This window comes from Oncorhynchus kisutch, linkage group LG16, assembly GCF_002021735.2.
Source record: "Oncorhynchus kisutch isolate 150728-3 linkage group LG16, Okis_V2, whole genome shotgun sequence".
Lineage (NCBI taxonomy): Eukaryota > Metazoa > Chordata > Actinopteri > Salmoniformes > Salmonidae > Oncorhynchus > Oncorhynchus kisutch.
Genome location: NC_034189.2, coordinates 29858293 through 29873304, shown reverse-complemented (window position 1 = coordinate 29873304; position 15012 = coordinate 29858293). Strand labels below are relative to the sequence as shown.

General features: G+C 41.5%; 2 protein-coding genes across 6 annotated transcripts in view; one reads left to right on the top strand and one right to left on the bottom strand.

Annotated features, from left to right (window-relative positions):
- The window catches only part of LOC109906607 (cGMP-specific 3',5'-cyclic phosphodiesterase), a 95431-nt gene extending 90910 nt beyond the window's left edge, over window positions 1-4521 (top strand). For all 5 annotated transcript variants that reach the window (XM_031792205.1, XM_031792207.1, XM_020504404.2 and 2 more), the window contains exons 19-22: window positions 749-812; window positions 2097-2171; window positions 2443-2526; window positions 2682-4521. In XM_031792205.1, the coding sequence (XP_031648065.1) occupies window positions 749-812; window positions 2097-2171; window positions 2443-2526; window positions 2682-2801 (343 nt within the window). In that variant the 3' untranslated portion in view covers window positions 2802-4521. The remainder of the gene's footprint in view (window positions 1-748; window positions 813-2096; window positions 2172-2442; window positions 2527-2681) is intronic.
- Window positions 4522-6047: 1526 nt separating this feature from the next.
- On the bottom strand, window positions 6048-14777 carry LOC109906849 (mitotic spindle assembly checkpoint protein MAD2A-like). The gene is made up of 5 exons (XM_020504695.2): window positions 14614-14777; window positions 14172-14318; window positions 10391-10511; window positions 9955-10058; window positions 6048-6776 (listed from the first exon to the last, which is right to left on the bottom strand). The coding sequence occupies exons 1-5, from the start codon at window positions 14675-14677 to the stop codon at window positions 6604-6606; spliced, it is 609 nt and encodes a 202-aa protein (XP_020360284.1). The 5' UTR covers window positions 14678-14777; the 3' UTR covers window positions 6048-6603.
- Window positions 14778-15012: the final 235 nt, after the last annotated feature.

The window sequence follows — 15012 nt, the reverse complement described above, 5'->3', positions numbered from 1 at the left end:
TTTCACTTTCTAAATTGACTGGATTGAGGTGGAATTGACATGAACCCTGGTAGGGCTGGGAGTTGCCAGGGACTTCACAATATGACATTATCACAACACGATTTGATGTTCCAAACATATTGCTCACTATGTCTGCTGCAGGGAGACAAAAGAGAACATGAGAAAGTGAGTTTTGATTATTCGTGGGATTAAAGTGATGAAAATATGCTGACTCACTACTTGAAAAGAAGATGAGAACAAGCTATAGGATGAAAATACCAGAGTTTTGGTGCAGGTACAGCCGACTAGCTCTAGCTAACGCTACCTAGCAAAATAAATATCATTATTTTGTACAATTCGATAGTTGGAGTCAAAGTATAAATATAATATTGTCCAAAAATTATATATGCGATGTGTAACTACACATTTTTACCCCCATCACTGTATAATATAACTGAGGGTACAAAATATTAGGAACACCCTCCTACTAATGAGGGCGGTTTTTGTCATCAGAAAGGCCTTTTTGTGGGGAAAAACTCATTCTGATTGGCTGGGCCTGGCTCCCCAAGTGGGTGGTCCTATGTCCTCCAAGGCCCACCCATGGCTACACCCCCTGCCCAGTCATGTGAAATCCATAGATTCAGGCCTAATGAGTTTATTTCAATTGACTGATTTCCTTATATGAACTGTAACTCAGCAACATTTTTGAAATTGTTTCATTTTGCATTTGATATTCAATGTTTTTGTGTTGGTTTATTACCCCCTGAAGGTCAATGCTGATGACCGCATGTGATATTTCTGCCATTACCAAGCCTTGGCCAATACAGAAGAGGGTAAGACTGTCCAGTTAGATAACTTTCACTACACTCAAGACTCACTTTATCAACCAAACTGTCTTGTTACTGGTATCTCCTTTGAAATCCTTAGAAACGTGTCTTTCTCCTTTATGAGGACCTCTGCCTTTTCTTTTCTCCCATTAGATTATGTTCTCTTTCTGTCGCTCTCTTTCTCCTTCTACCCGTCTCACTTCAACTCCCCTGTGTAAGTCTGTTTCTCCTGCTCCTCATTAGGCTCCCTAGGTGCAATGGAGGGAGAGGTTCAGACAGGCCTCTAGCCGTGTGTGTTTGTGTGTGTGTGTGATCAAAAAGCTAGATGCTCATTACACAAACTGCTGTAGCCCTGTCCTCTCCTCTCCTCACATAATACCTATAGAACTGATATGCGCGCACGCACGCACACACGCACACACACACACAAATGCAATTCAGTACAGTCTTAACAGAAAATCTGTGCACACACAGTCTCTTTCACATACATACACATTCCGTTGAGCTCAGTAGATATTATTAGAGTTGAAGCTATTTCAGCCAAGATGTGTACAAAAATGTCTTCTCCTCCCCCTTCCTCTCCTCCCCCGCATTCTCTCCTTTCCTCAACTGAACCCCCCCCCCCCCCCCCCCCAACCCCAACACACCGCGGCTCTCTAGTCTTGATTACACAGCTCCAATCAGTGTTTCCGCAGATGGCTGCCACACACACACACTTCCTTGATTGGGGACCTGAGGCCCTAGTCAGATCTTATTGATCCCTTGTTAAGAGAAAGAGTCCATCAATGCAGCAGGGTTGTTGCTCTGTTCAGAAGCAGCAACCCTGCTGATTCTTTCTTTCTCTATATATTTTCTCGCTATTGCATCATTCCTGTGCTAGAAATGTCAAGGAACACTTTGTAGGGCGCTGAGCGAGTGCTATTGTGGGGTATCAGATCAAATTGGCAACAGAGAACTTCCTTTTGATCCACATAACAGGAGTACGATTGCCTATCCAGCCTCCGTTCCCTCTCAACCTGCCTCGTAATCACATTCATGTAAAACACCTCTGTTGAAATGCACAGATATCTGCGAAAGGCATGAACAAACTGAAAAGCCTGAGTAGGACAAATGATTGGCTGAAGCAATTGTTCAGATACAATCCTAGGGCTGCATCCTATCAAACCGGACTCGGCACGCGGTTGTCGAAAAGACTACGAGGGTTACATTTGTCCTTTAACCCGATTGAAACATCATTCCACTTTGAGGCACTTCTAAAAGCTGCCTGTCTCTCTCCATCTTCTCTTGCAGATAGCCGAGCTAGTGGCTACAGAGTTCTTTGAGCAAGGGGACAAGGAGAGACAAGAACTCAACATTGAGCCAATAGTAAGCACTTCTTCTATGTCTTGCCACCTGCACTTATTATTCTGTATTGCACTACTACATGGCTCAGTTGGGCCAATGCCATCGGAGATCAGGGTTTGGGGAATTGATTTTACAAGGCTCTGATTGTAATATCCTGGCATGTGTACACGCTGACTTTGTGCAAAGCTAGGTTTTTACTAGTTGGCACGCTAAGTCAGATATCAATTTGAGAGCAAATTAGATTTGGACTTTAAAAAAAGTTATGTTTTCTGAAGTTTGTTTTCTTTCCTAGGATCTGATGAATCGGGAAAAGCGGGATAAGATTCCGAGCATGCAGGTATCGTTCATCGATGCCATCTGTACACAGTTGTATGAGGTGAGGCACACAAATGATTGATCTTTGTTTATCATGTTTAAGAAAAATGTAATTGGCCATATACCATGTATGACATGTAAACACTGACATAAGGAAGGTGCGCTATCATTCTCCCTGTTCCCCTCTCTCTCTCGGTCTGTCTTTGGGTCCATCAGACCCTGGCTGGTATGTCTGAGTCCTGTTCGCCACTACTCGAGGGCTGTCAGAAGAACAGGCAGAATTGGAAGATTCTGGCCGAACAGGGCGACAAAGGCTTCTTCAACGGAGTGGTGTAGAAGTAGTCAACGTCCCTCCTCCATCCATCCTCCATCACTCCATCCCTACACCACCCCACCCCCGAGCAGACGACATCAACACTAAGCTATATTTATAACCATAGTCTTTTTTTTTCTTGCACAAAGTCCTCTCCCTACATGAAGGAAGTCTCACTACGGTATATCCCTGAGTCTGAGGAAGTGAAGTAGACTGAACAGGAGAGGTTTGCGTGTGCACGGCTACTATCGGGCCTACTGACCCGGGTTCAAGCAGTATTTGTAATCTCTCAAATAACTTGAGCTTGCCCGGAGTGCCAGATGGGCGGGGCAGGATTTGTACAATGGATTATTCCATTGGTGCCACTGCACCAGGAGAGCACCATTAAAGACTACAAATACTATTTGAACCCAGGTCTTAGTACAGATACAACTTTATTTTCTACACACCATACAGCACCACAGTAGGAAGCTTGTTTTGTAACACCAGGGTGCAGGCACACACCAAAGGTTTTGAGAGAAGGTACATTTTTGTAACATTGTCACTCGTTATAACTATTGCATATTTATGTTTTATATATTTATTAGTTTTCTATACTGTATCGTCATTTTCGTGTTGAGAACACACACACACACACACACACGTCTTTATAAAACGATGTATGTTTCATTACCAAACGATCCAAATGTCTCTGCTTTGAAAAGTTCACTCGACCATCCATTCATGTGTGTGTTTCTAGGGGTTGTATTATTTTAACTTTGCAAATTGTAAAGGAGCCAAAGACTAGACACGTGGTCTAGAAGATTCCACTGCCTTCCTGTGACATGATAGGTAATGAGGTCCAATTTATGAGGTCCAATTTCACAAGAACCTACTTGTATGTAGACACTTGTTGGCCCTCATTATGGACCAGCCCAGCAGGTGGTCATTTTTTTTTTAAACGTGTTGAATGAGGCTGGGTTGTCTCGTCGAAAGCAGAGCTTGACAGTCGGAAGCCCAAAATCTATTTGCAATATTGTCAGTCTACCTTGAGGTAATTTGTATTTATAGTGGAACATTTTAAAATGGCATTATAGAATTGTTTATTTTTTACATTTCTTCCAATACAGGGAATGAGAGGACTGAATAACCACAAACTCTCTTTCAATCAGAAAATGACTTGTCTTTCTCTAAACTTTCTGCCTCCAACATTTACACAATTTACTATAGTACTTTTCAGGTAGAGAAATGTGAACTGCATCAGTCATTCACAGGAGAAACTCATCCAAATGTTACTTAACCATGTCCTAACTTGCAGCACTTATCCGTGTAGACGTGCGTGGTCACTCCGAGGACCACAGTTGTTACTGTGGTTGTATTTTGTACTTGAAGAAGTTTCCAGAAATACCATTGTTCCTGAATTTGTGCTTTAATTTTTTCAAATTTTTTTTTTTAAAGGGGATAGTTGCTTTTCTTTTTTCAATTCCACACAGCTTTGGTCTCCGATTGGTATTTCTAGAAAATATGTGTTATTTCACCAATGATAGACCTGTGTGCTGCATGTGAAGTTACAGAATTCTATAAAAAGGTGGCTATGTGCAGTCACAGGACAGCAGCCCTGTGGGTTATTAGTGGAGGCTGAGGTAATACGATATGTATCGCGGTTCCGTGTGAAGACAAAGGGGTTTCCCAGTCCGGCTCGTCGACTCTGAAGAACACTGAGACAAGTTGAATGGTACATCCCATTAAAAAGGATACTGCTTATTTTCTGTGTGCCATGTCATTTGTGCAAAACAAACTTTGGATGACGTCATACTTGTCTAAACAACCATTTATTTTACATTTACAGAGAGATGATAACTAACCAGAACTAAAAAATAAAAAAAACGTGTTACTTTGCCACCTTCTGGGCAATTGCAGTAGTAACACACAGGTCAGACTTGAGGACGATCAAATGGACACATTTCAGGAACATTTCTTAAAAATACAACACAAACCACTAGCTTCTAAAACAGAGAGGCTCAGAACTGGATAGAGGACAAGAAAAAAAATGAAGGCAAAGTGGATCAGTAACCACTTACAGGCAATATTTACATCAAAGCAGAGAGCCAGGAAGAACAAAGTATCCCAATACACAGAGAAAAAGACAGGACAGAATAATCAGTGTAAAAGGATTATTTATATACACACAGTGCCTTTGGAAAGTATTCAGACCCCTTGACTTTTTCCACAATTTGTTACGGTACAGCCTCATTCTATAATGGACTACATTTTTAAAATCCTCAATCTACACACTACCCCATAATGAAACATTTGCAAATGTATTACAAATAAAAAACTGAAATACCTTATTTACATAAGTATTCAGACCCTTTGCTATGAGACTCGATATTAAGCTCAGGTGCATCCTGCTTCCATTGATCATCCTTGAGATGTTTCTACAACTTGTTTGGAGTCCAGATTCAATTGACTGGACATGATTTGGAAAGGCACACACCTGTCTATATAAAGGTCCCACAGTTGACAGTGCATGTTAGAGCGAAAAGCAAGCCATGAGGTCGAAGGAATTGTCCGTAGAGCTCAGAGACAGGCTTGTATTGAGGCACAGATCTGGGGAAGGGTACCAAAGAATGTCTGCAGCATTGAAGGTCCAAGAACACAGTGGCCGCCATCATTCTTCAATGGAAGTTTGGAACAAATAAGACTCTTCCTAAAGCTGGCCGCCCGGCAAAACTGAGCAATCGGGGGGAAAAGGGCCTTGGTCCGGGAGGTGACCCAGAACCCGATGATCACTCTGACAGAGCTCTAGAGGTCCTCTGTGGAGATTGGAGAACCTTCCTGAAGGAAAACCATCTCTGCAGCACTCCACCAATCAGGCCTTTATGGTCGAGTGGCCAGACGGAAGCCAGTCCTCAGTAAAAGGCACGACAGCTCACTTGGGAGTTTGCCAAAAGGCACCTAAAGACTCCCTGACAATGAGAAACAAGATTCTCTGGTTTGAGATTCAAGATTCAACTCTTTGCCCTGAATGCCAAGCGTCACGTCTGGAGGAAACCTGGCACCATCCCTACGGTGAAGAATGGTGGTGGCAGCATCATGCTGTGGGGATGTAGTAGTGGCTTCGGGACAAGTCTCTGAATGTCCTTGAGTGGCCCAGCCAGAGCCATTCTTGAACCCGATCGAACATCTCTGGAGAGACCTGAAAATAGCTGTGCAGCAACGCTCCTCATCCAACCTGACAGAGCTTGAGAGGATCTGCAGAGAAGAATGGGAGAAACTGGGAGAAACCCCAAATACAGGTGTGCCAAGCTTGTAGCGGCATACCCAAGACGACTCGAGTCTAATCGCTGCCAAAGGTGCTTCAGCAAAGTACCGAGTAAAGGGTCTGAGTGCTTATGTATTTCAGTTTGTTATAAATTAGCAAAAAAAAAAGTTTAAACAATTTTGCTTTGTCATTATGGGGTGTGTACATTGATGAAGGTGAAAAAACATTGAATCCATTTTAGAATACGGCTGTAGCGTAAGAAAACGTGGAAAAGGTTAAGGGGCCAGAATACTTTCCGAAGGCACTGTACGTAAAGAAAGATCATGAGAGACATGAGTTGCGAAGGGAGAAGAGGGCTGTGTAACATTTCTGTTTTCATATGTATTGTGTGCGTTTGAGATTGCAGTCGGCGACTCCAAACTGACTCATCTACAAACCACCTGGCATCCTAAATGACAACAGAGTATGATTTGTAGATCGTTGTAGTCAATCTCCAACATACCTATAGTACGCAGCAGGGGAGAGGAGACCATAAGAGTTAACTATGTACAGTGGGGGGGTCGTAGGTTAGAGGTCAGGTTCTAGGCTGAGTCGGTCCTCTTGTAGGTCACCATGCTGTTGACCTTGTGGATGGAGGTGGTGAAGGAACGCAGGCGAACCTCCTCCGACTGGTCAATGATCTGGGGACCTGACTCCTCCCACTTGTCCGGCACTTCCAGGTCCTTGTCGGTGTAGACGAGGAGGTCGAAGGCACCTGGGGAGAAGGATCAAGGGTTATCAAGGAACATCAGGCAGCGTGGTGAAATGTCATTATCACCACATGGAAGTGGCTGCAATAATTATGCAAGGAGAAATGATAGCCTACCAAGTAAACAGTGGCTCTCACGTCTCCCTCTGTCGATATTTACTCATTTTACCTTTATTTAACTAGGCAAGTCAGTTAAGAACAAATTCTTATTTTCAATGACGGCCTAGGAACAGCGGGTTAACTGCCTTGTTCAGGGGCAGAACGACAGATTTTTACCTTGTCAGCTCTGGGATTTGATCTTGCAACCTTACGGTTACTAGTCCAACACCCTAACCACCAGGCTACCTGCCGCCCCATATGCCTTGCCGTGTCAATATTCCCGATCGATTGATTTTGCCACTTGTATGTGCCTCCAGTAGTTAAACACCTTAAACATTATAAGAACAGTGCAAATTAAGTTAACTACTTGACCAGGCATTAGAGGAACAAACATTGGTTCATGTAAATAATACTCATTGGTGGATTTGCATGACACTTCTGTCATTTCTGTTGAGGGAGATTAATCTTGCGAAACATCCTAAAATACCGAAAAACCTCACGACAGACATTGTGACTGAAAGAGAACATGAACCCCCCCCCATGCACGCATAGCTAAAGTGATGTATATGGGTCTTTCTATAACCTAGGGTACCAGTGAGGATTTCCTACGCTGGACAACTAGTTACAGCTGTTGATAATCCATTGATAACAATCTGCCAATTTTTTTCTTGTCATTACATTAATATATAGAGGAGGATCATAGCTTTATTCAATAAAATGCACAAGTTTATTTAAAACCTGTTTAACCCTTTATCATGGTTGGTGTCTTGACATATTTGTCCAAAATCGTGACACAAAACAGGACTTTTCTGTGCTTGCATTTATGTAGTAAGTTATCATATTTTAAGCATTAATCAGTTAAATTAGACATTGAATTTGAACCTAGCTATCAGACAGTTGTTTGTATAGAGACCTCAGAAAGGCAGTATAACCACATAACATTTCGTATCTCCTTATATTACAGGGTGAAAACAGTTTTCACAGGCACACAAATGCACAATAATAAATGTGATTGCAAAAATGAATGCTTCTAACCGACAGTCATCGTACCTTGATACTTAAAACTTAAATCGATACGGTCATTAACGTGGTTCTTCAATAATTACGCACAATACTTGTTGGATGCGCATTTGGTGTCCGGCTTATTAGTTACACTGTGATATTTTCACATCTGACAGTCAAGTGTCAAACAGCTATAGTGATAGCACATGTGAAAAAAGGTGTTCGCGAGGAACGTCCAGAGTATTTGGTGTCTCATTAGTTATGCCGGCGAAGACAGTGGTGCCTGGATCCACGTCGGATCTAATACCCTTTGCAAATTGATGTTGACCATCGGTTGTAATTGTCCGCTTGACTCACAGCGGGGTCCCGTTAGATTTAACAGAGAAAGTGTCAAAGTAATGTGTTCATGTTTGCATATGTTTTTGGGCCTCGGATTGGACACATGTCCACTGTGCGCAATTGTGGAGGATATGCGCAATTGTGGAGGATAGAGTATTGCACAACACCCAAAGCTATTCCTTCGAGTTATTCTGGATATAATGACAAATTACATAGCGTAGCAGTACTGAAATAACATTACAAACACATTTTGTTTTCCATGTTACACTTGCAATGTTAAACAATTACAAGGGGCTTGATGTAGCCTACTTGAACTTGGAGCTCAGAAATTCAAGTATCTCTTAGGCCTACCTTGAAAAATCAGACATTTCCTTAATTTAGAGCTTGAAAATAAGTCCTTGCAATTATTGCGGCCAATGTAAAAGTTCTCCTGCTCCCTTATAATTGCAATTAAGTGCTTGAAAAAAAATCCCTGAAAGTCCTTAATTTGATTTGCCAATGTCTGTATGAACCCTGCTTAATTAACTTCTTATGGCTTGGGGGCAGTATTTCGACGTCTGGATGAGATGCGTGCCCCAAGTAAACTGCCTGTTACTCAGGCTCAGGATATACTCAGGATATGAGTATAACAGAACTGATATGGCAGGCAAAAACCTGAGGAAAATCCATCCAGGAAGTGGGATTTTTTGACGTGGGTAGTTTTCAATTCAAGGCCTATAGAGTATCTAATGGGTTAGGTCCCAGATTGCAGTTCCTATGGCTTCCACTAGATGTCAGTCTTTGGACAAGGTTTCAGGCCTGTTTTCTGAAAAATTAAGAAGAACGAGACCTTTTTGTCAGTAGACTGTAGAAACATGCAGTGCTGGTTTCACGCGTGACCGAGTGCGCGCCCTTCGTTGTTTTTCCTTTCTATTGAACACGCTATTGTCCGGTTGAAATATTATCGATTATTTAGACAATTGACAACCTGAGGATTAATTATAAACATCGTTTGACGAACTTTACCGATACTATTAGGATGTATTCGTCTGCATGTTGACCGCCTTTGAGCCAGTGGATTACTGAAAACAGTTTTTGGGATATAAAGAGGGACTTTATCGAACAAAACAAACATTTATTGTGTAGCTGGAACTCTTGTGACTGCAACCATATGAAGATCTTGAAAAGGTAAGTGATTCATTTTATCGCTATTTCTAACTTTTGTAATTCCTTTACTTGGTTGTAAAATGTTTGTATACTTTTGTAAGCGGGGCGCTGTCCTCAGATAATCGCAATGTATGCTTTCGCCGTTCATCTTTAAGCCGATGTATAACCCTTGTATTTTTTAAGAGTGTTTATTATGACAATTTCTGTATTTTGAATTTGGCGCTATGCAAATTCACTAGCGGAAGGCCTGCGCCAGAAAGGTTATAGGATGTATAGTCCTAGGCCTGTTGTTGTATAGGTGGAGTTATGGGTCAATTCACTTTTATTCCTCTAAGTACACATGCGGAACTGCATGAAAATCCTTTCATTTTGTGTTTCACCATTTTTTTTTTTTATCCCAATGGCACACATTGGCCTCATTATTTCTAGAAGGACCCACATAGGATATTTGTTTTCATCAGGATATTTTTTGGCACACAACGTGTCCGGCAATATTTTGGTTCGTCTGCCTTCTTGTATTTATTTTATTTTATTATTGGCCAAAAGCAGCCAATTAACGGCTAACGGAAACACTGGTTCACACACAAACAGTACTCACAGGCAGTCTCCAGCAGGGGTAGGAATGTGACAGTGGCGGTGATCTGTCTGATGACTGACCGAATCTCATCCTGGATGGACTTGATGGATTTCTCCCTGGGAGCACTGAGAGAAGAGACACACAAAGTCAACCACACATTTACTCTAAATGTCAAACCATACTGCACTATTGCACCAAGTGGTCAGGCATGACTTAACCTTGTCCTAACTGCAGCGGCATGATAGGAAAAGTCAACATTGGCAAGCGGTGAAATAGCAAATGGAACAAAATTCCCAAAGGGCATAAACTGATTACCTCTTCATAAAAAGTACCCACATTCTCAAAGTATGACACTGTTCCTGGTGGGAAGTACTAGAAGGCTACAAATAGTCCAGTGTGTTCTGAGTAGTGTAGTGTGTGTGGTGGTCAGGTCCACTGCTGGAGTATCCCCCATTACCTGATCTCCTTGGCACTCTTGTCACACTCAATGTCAAACTGCCACCTCTCCAGCACCTCGTTGGTCTCCAGACATGTGATCACCAGCACCAGCTTCTGCACTGTGCAGTCAAACAGCCACTCTGCAATACAGACACAAGTTACACACCAGACTACAGTAAGTAAAAAAATAAAAAATAAATTGTAAAAAATAAAAATATATACATATACTATGAGGAAATGAAAACAATGATCAAGATGGTGAAATCCAACACACATTTTCCCATGGTTGAAGTGCTCAGAAAGTGCCTTTTTGGACCTAAAAAGTCAAAACGTTGAGGAAATAAAGGGGCTCAAAGTTGACCCATTTTGCACACCCCACGATACCAGGAGACATCCAAGTCTTCTTCACTGGAAAATATTAACGAGTGAGTTTAGCACACTTGTTAGTGTGTACCGGTGCTCGTCCGGTCGTCGAAATCCAACATCACCCCACGACAGAGAACGGTTGATTGTCAAGGGCAATGAATTCCATTATCTTGGCTTTAATGGATTTCGCCTTTGAGTTGTTCTTCTCTTCTCTCTGAAATGTTCTTACTCTTTCAAATGACTGCTCGACTTGTTGACTGCTCGATCCACACAGCAGACATTGTGGGCTAGGTTAGGGATACTGTGTTGCAAGTGTAGCGCAAAACTTTACGTGGCGTCATTAGGTCATATAGGTATGCACGGCAGCTTTGACATCAGTTAACATCGGCGGTAAACTAGACATCGGGCCGATACCGATGTTGGCATTTTTAGCTAATATCGTCCGATTCCGATATGCTCACCGATATATTGTGCATCCCTAGAAGTTAACCTTTTTAACGATACTTCTTTTATGTCTCAACTCCTCAAATTTCACACAGAGCAGACACCACTAAACCAAGAGTATCAATAAACATTGATTATTGAAAATGTATGCTCTGTTGGTCGGGCGCTAGCAGCATTTTAGCCAAAGTCTGTTATACTAGCTGTCTCGTCCGTCTTTAAAAAAAAATGTTATGCACAATAAGCATAAAACACAATTAGACTGAACAAAAACATAAACGCAACATGTACAGTGTTGGTCCAATGTTTCATGAGCTGAAATAAAAGATCGCAGAAATGTTCCATTTCGCAAAGCACATTTCTCACATTTTGTGCACAAATTAGTTTACATCCCTGTAAGTGGGCTTTTTTTTGTTGCCAAGAATATCCATCCACCTGACTGGTGTGACATATCAAGAAGCTGATTAAACAGCATGAACATTACACCGGTGTACCCTGTATTGGGCACAATAAAATAACACAAAAATATGCAGTTGTCACAATGCCACAGATGTCTCAAGTTGAGGGAAGTGCAATTGGTATGCTGACTGCATGAATGTCCACCAGAGCTGTTGCCTGACCTGAGATTAAATTCACACACTTATCAACATAACATCCATGGTCATCCCTACTGCCTCTGATCTGGCACTCACTATACACACATGCTTTGTTTCCAAATGATGTCGGAGTGTGCCCCAGGCTAGAGGTGTGCGGCAGGACTGATTTATTTTTCCCGCAATTGCTGCTTTCTGTCCGACTCCCACCCACTAGCGCAAGAACTGATCCCAAACCCAACCGCAGTCCCGCAATAATAATGCAGGCCTATGCGACGATGCAGCTCACTTGCCAGCCATGGTTAGCACCCTAATTCAACGTGCAAATATAACCTACAAAAAGTAGTTAAATAACTAGTGATTCTCACGTGACACATTAGATTGGGCTATATCAGCGCATACGCCAGGCGTAGTTTGAAGACAACCGAGTAGGAGACTTGCACTTTCTCTTGAGCTAGCTACGTTTTATAGCCTACCTTTTAGGAGTGAGACGATTTTCAGACGGAGACAAATATGGGTGATCAATATTTATTTATAGGCAATGTAGTACACTATAGCCTAACCTTGGAACCATAAATGCCCCGTGCTTCGGCGCCCATGCATGCATAGGCAGCCTACCACACATATACTAGGTGCACTTGTTCTTGCACGCCCAATTAAAGCCTCGTTCACACTGCAGGCCGTAATGCTCAAATCAGTTGTTTTCCAAATCCTTTTTGGACTACTGGACCACGTGACCAAATCGGATGTGCGTGTTTTCAGACAGCTGTCATGTCTACACTTGTTGTCATAGTAACAATGGGTGTACGAGCAGTGGTGTAGGCTGATTGATGGTGCTCATGCTTCCTGCAGTTATGTAGCAAGCTAAGGTGAAAACTTTGCCCAGTTGCTTTGAATGTCGAAAATCAGTGTAATAACATGTTTAAAGCCGCAAAGGGATATGATGACCCAACTTTAAAAACACATTTTTGGCTAGCCACAGCTTTGGACTAGTAACCGAAAGGCTGCAAGATCAAATCCATGAGTTGACAATGTAAAAATCTGTCGTTCTGCCCCTGAACAAGGCAGCTAATCCACGGTAACCCGGTCAGAAATGGTTCTTTAACCGACATGCCTAGTTAAATAGAAACTTACGGGCAAATCAACCAGATTTGACCATTCAGACAAGTCAAATGTCCAGGATTCAGCTTTAGATAAAGCCACATTTATTCAGACTGCAGGAAAATGTAAAGATTCAAGTCGGATATCCAAATAAATAGGATTTGATTCACTTCAGACTGCTAATGTGCAGCGGTGGAAAACTTACAAAATTGTGATACTTGAGCGAAAGTAAACATACCGTAACAGAAAATGACTCAAGTGAAAGTCATCCAGTAAAATAGCACTTGAGTAAAAGTATTTGGTTTTTAAATATACTGAAGTATCAAAAGTAAATGTAATAGCTAAACTAACTAAAGTAAATAAACAATTTCAAATTCCTTATATTAAGCAAACCAGACGACACCATTGTTTTTATTTTATTTTAAACTTGATGGTTAGCCAGGGACACACTCAGTCATAATTTACAAACGAAAGCATTTGCATCCGCCAGATCAGGTAGTAGGGATGGCCAGGGATATTCTCTAGATAAGTGCGTGAATTGGACCATTTTCCTGTCCTGCTAAACTTTCAAACAGTACTTTTGGGTATCAGGGAAACTTCATGGAGTAAAAAGTACATCATTTTCTTTAGGAATGTAAGTGAAGTAAAAGTTGCCAAAAATATAAAAAGTACAGATATCCCCCCAAAAATACTTAAGTAACGTTAGCAGTTTAAAGTATGTTTTACTTAACAACTGTAAATCACTGCCAATGTGAACAAAGAGGTAGGAGACTTAACTTGAAGCAGTGCATTCTGTGTGTGTGAATGATGCAACAATGATGTGCTTTTAATACAACAGGTAACCTTAGGCGAACTCATACAAAACAGAAAGACTACAGTTTCCAAATAATCCGCGGGACAACACAATTATTTTCTTCACAAAATGGTCTCATCTGATCGCCCACTCCCAGCATAGAAAACGCGACGCAATGATCTCTGTCGAGAACTGCAGGTTCCGCAGCCCTCTAACATTACCCCTGGCCTCCATAAATAAAAACAACAAAAAGGTCCCGTTAAAATACGGAAGTTTAAATGACTCAACATTTACTCCAGCAGTATTTTCCTGGGTGACTTTCACTTGAGTCATTTTCCATTAGGGCATCGCTACTTTTACTTCAGAATGACAATTGGATACTATTTTCAGAGTTAAGATCACAGAGATTTAAAAAAATTAAAAAATAAAAAATCACTGTACTAACTAAAGTAAACCGTCTGTGCATGTGCTAAATTCAACTAAATGGCGTTTATTTCATTCTGTACCTTTGAGTTGAGATACCACGTTGGTCAGGTAGCTCTTCAGCTTGGTGTCAGTAGTGAGTTGAAGGCTCATGTCATACTGGGTGACTCGGGAGAACGTCTCCGGAGGGTAGATCCCTCGCTGGTACAGGATGCTGTTGATACCGAATGCTGCATGGAGGGAAAACAACGTAACTAGCTAAACGTTACAACCAACCACACAGGTTAGCTACTTAGCTAAAGTAGCTAGTTAACTTATCTACAAAATACAGAATGTTAATAACTAAGATTGAAGCAAAATACATTGACAACGTATGGCCGTGCACAAATGCGGATGTGGTAGCTGAAAACAATGTTAGCTAGCTTCCACAAAGAAAATCCTCGCCATGTTATTCATGCCTTACTTCTTTTTTTTTGATCAGTCACAAAAACTGTCCAAATAAAACCAAGTCGGTAAAATACTTACAGAAAAACTCGGCCACAAGCTCAGCGCTTCCTTTCAGGGTAATACCTTTCAGTGTGCTCGTCATTATTTAACTATTTAGTTATATCCTTTAATTGTATTGTATTTTCTTGCCAGGTCTTTCTACCCGCTTCCCAGTTTGAAATTTGTTAGCGTTGGACTTCCTGCGCATGCGTTTTACCAACGTGTCGCATAGTTGATGACGTTTCAACAATGTATTTATTTTTTTTACTCTAGAGGGCGATGTTTACTAGATTTCGAGATTTACAAACTTCTGCAGGTAATTTCTCATCCATGCTATTATATAAGAAGCCTCCAGACATAGCATATTATGTTATGACAATTACATGCTTTTCCAATCAGCAGTTACAACAATAACAAAGCGACTCCCCACCACTGGTT

What these genes read in the sequence shown, in the direction of transcription:
- LOC109906849 (XM_020504695.2), bottom strand. Translation starts at nt 14,677, where the DNA reads ATGACGAGCACACTGAAAGGTATTACCCTGAAAGGAAGCGCTGAGCTT. An exon ending in AAGAGTGCCAAGGAGATCAG is followed by an intron (nt 10,059 to 10,390) that starts GTAATGGGGGAT and finishes CTCTTCTCTCAG; the next exon opens with TGCTCCCAGGGAGAAATCCA. An exon ending in ACCCCTGCTGGAGACTGCCT is followed by an intron (nt 6,777 to 9,954) that starts GTGAGTACTGTT and finishes CCTTCTCCCCAG; the next exon opens with GTGCCTTCGACCTCCTCGTC.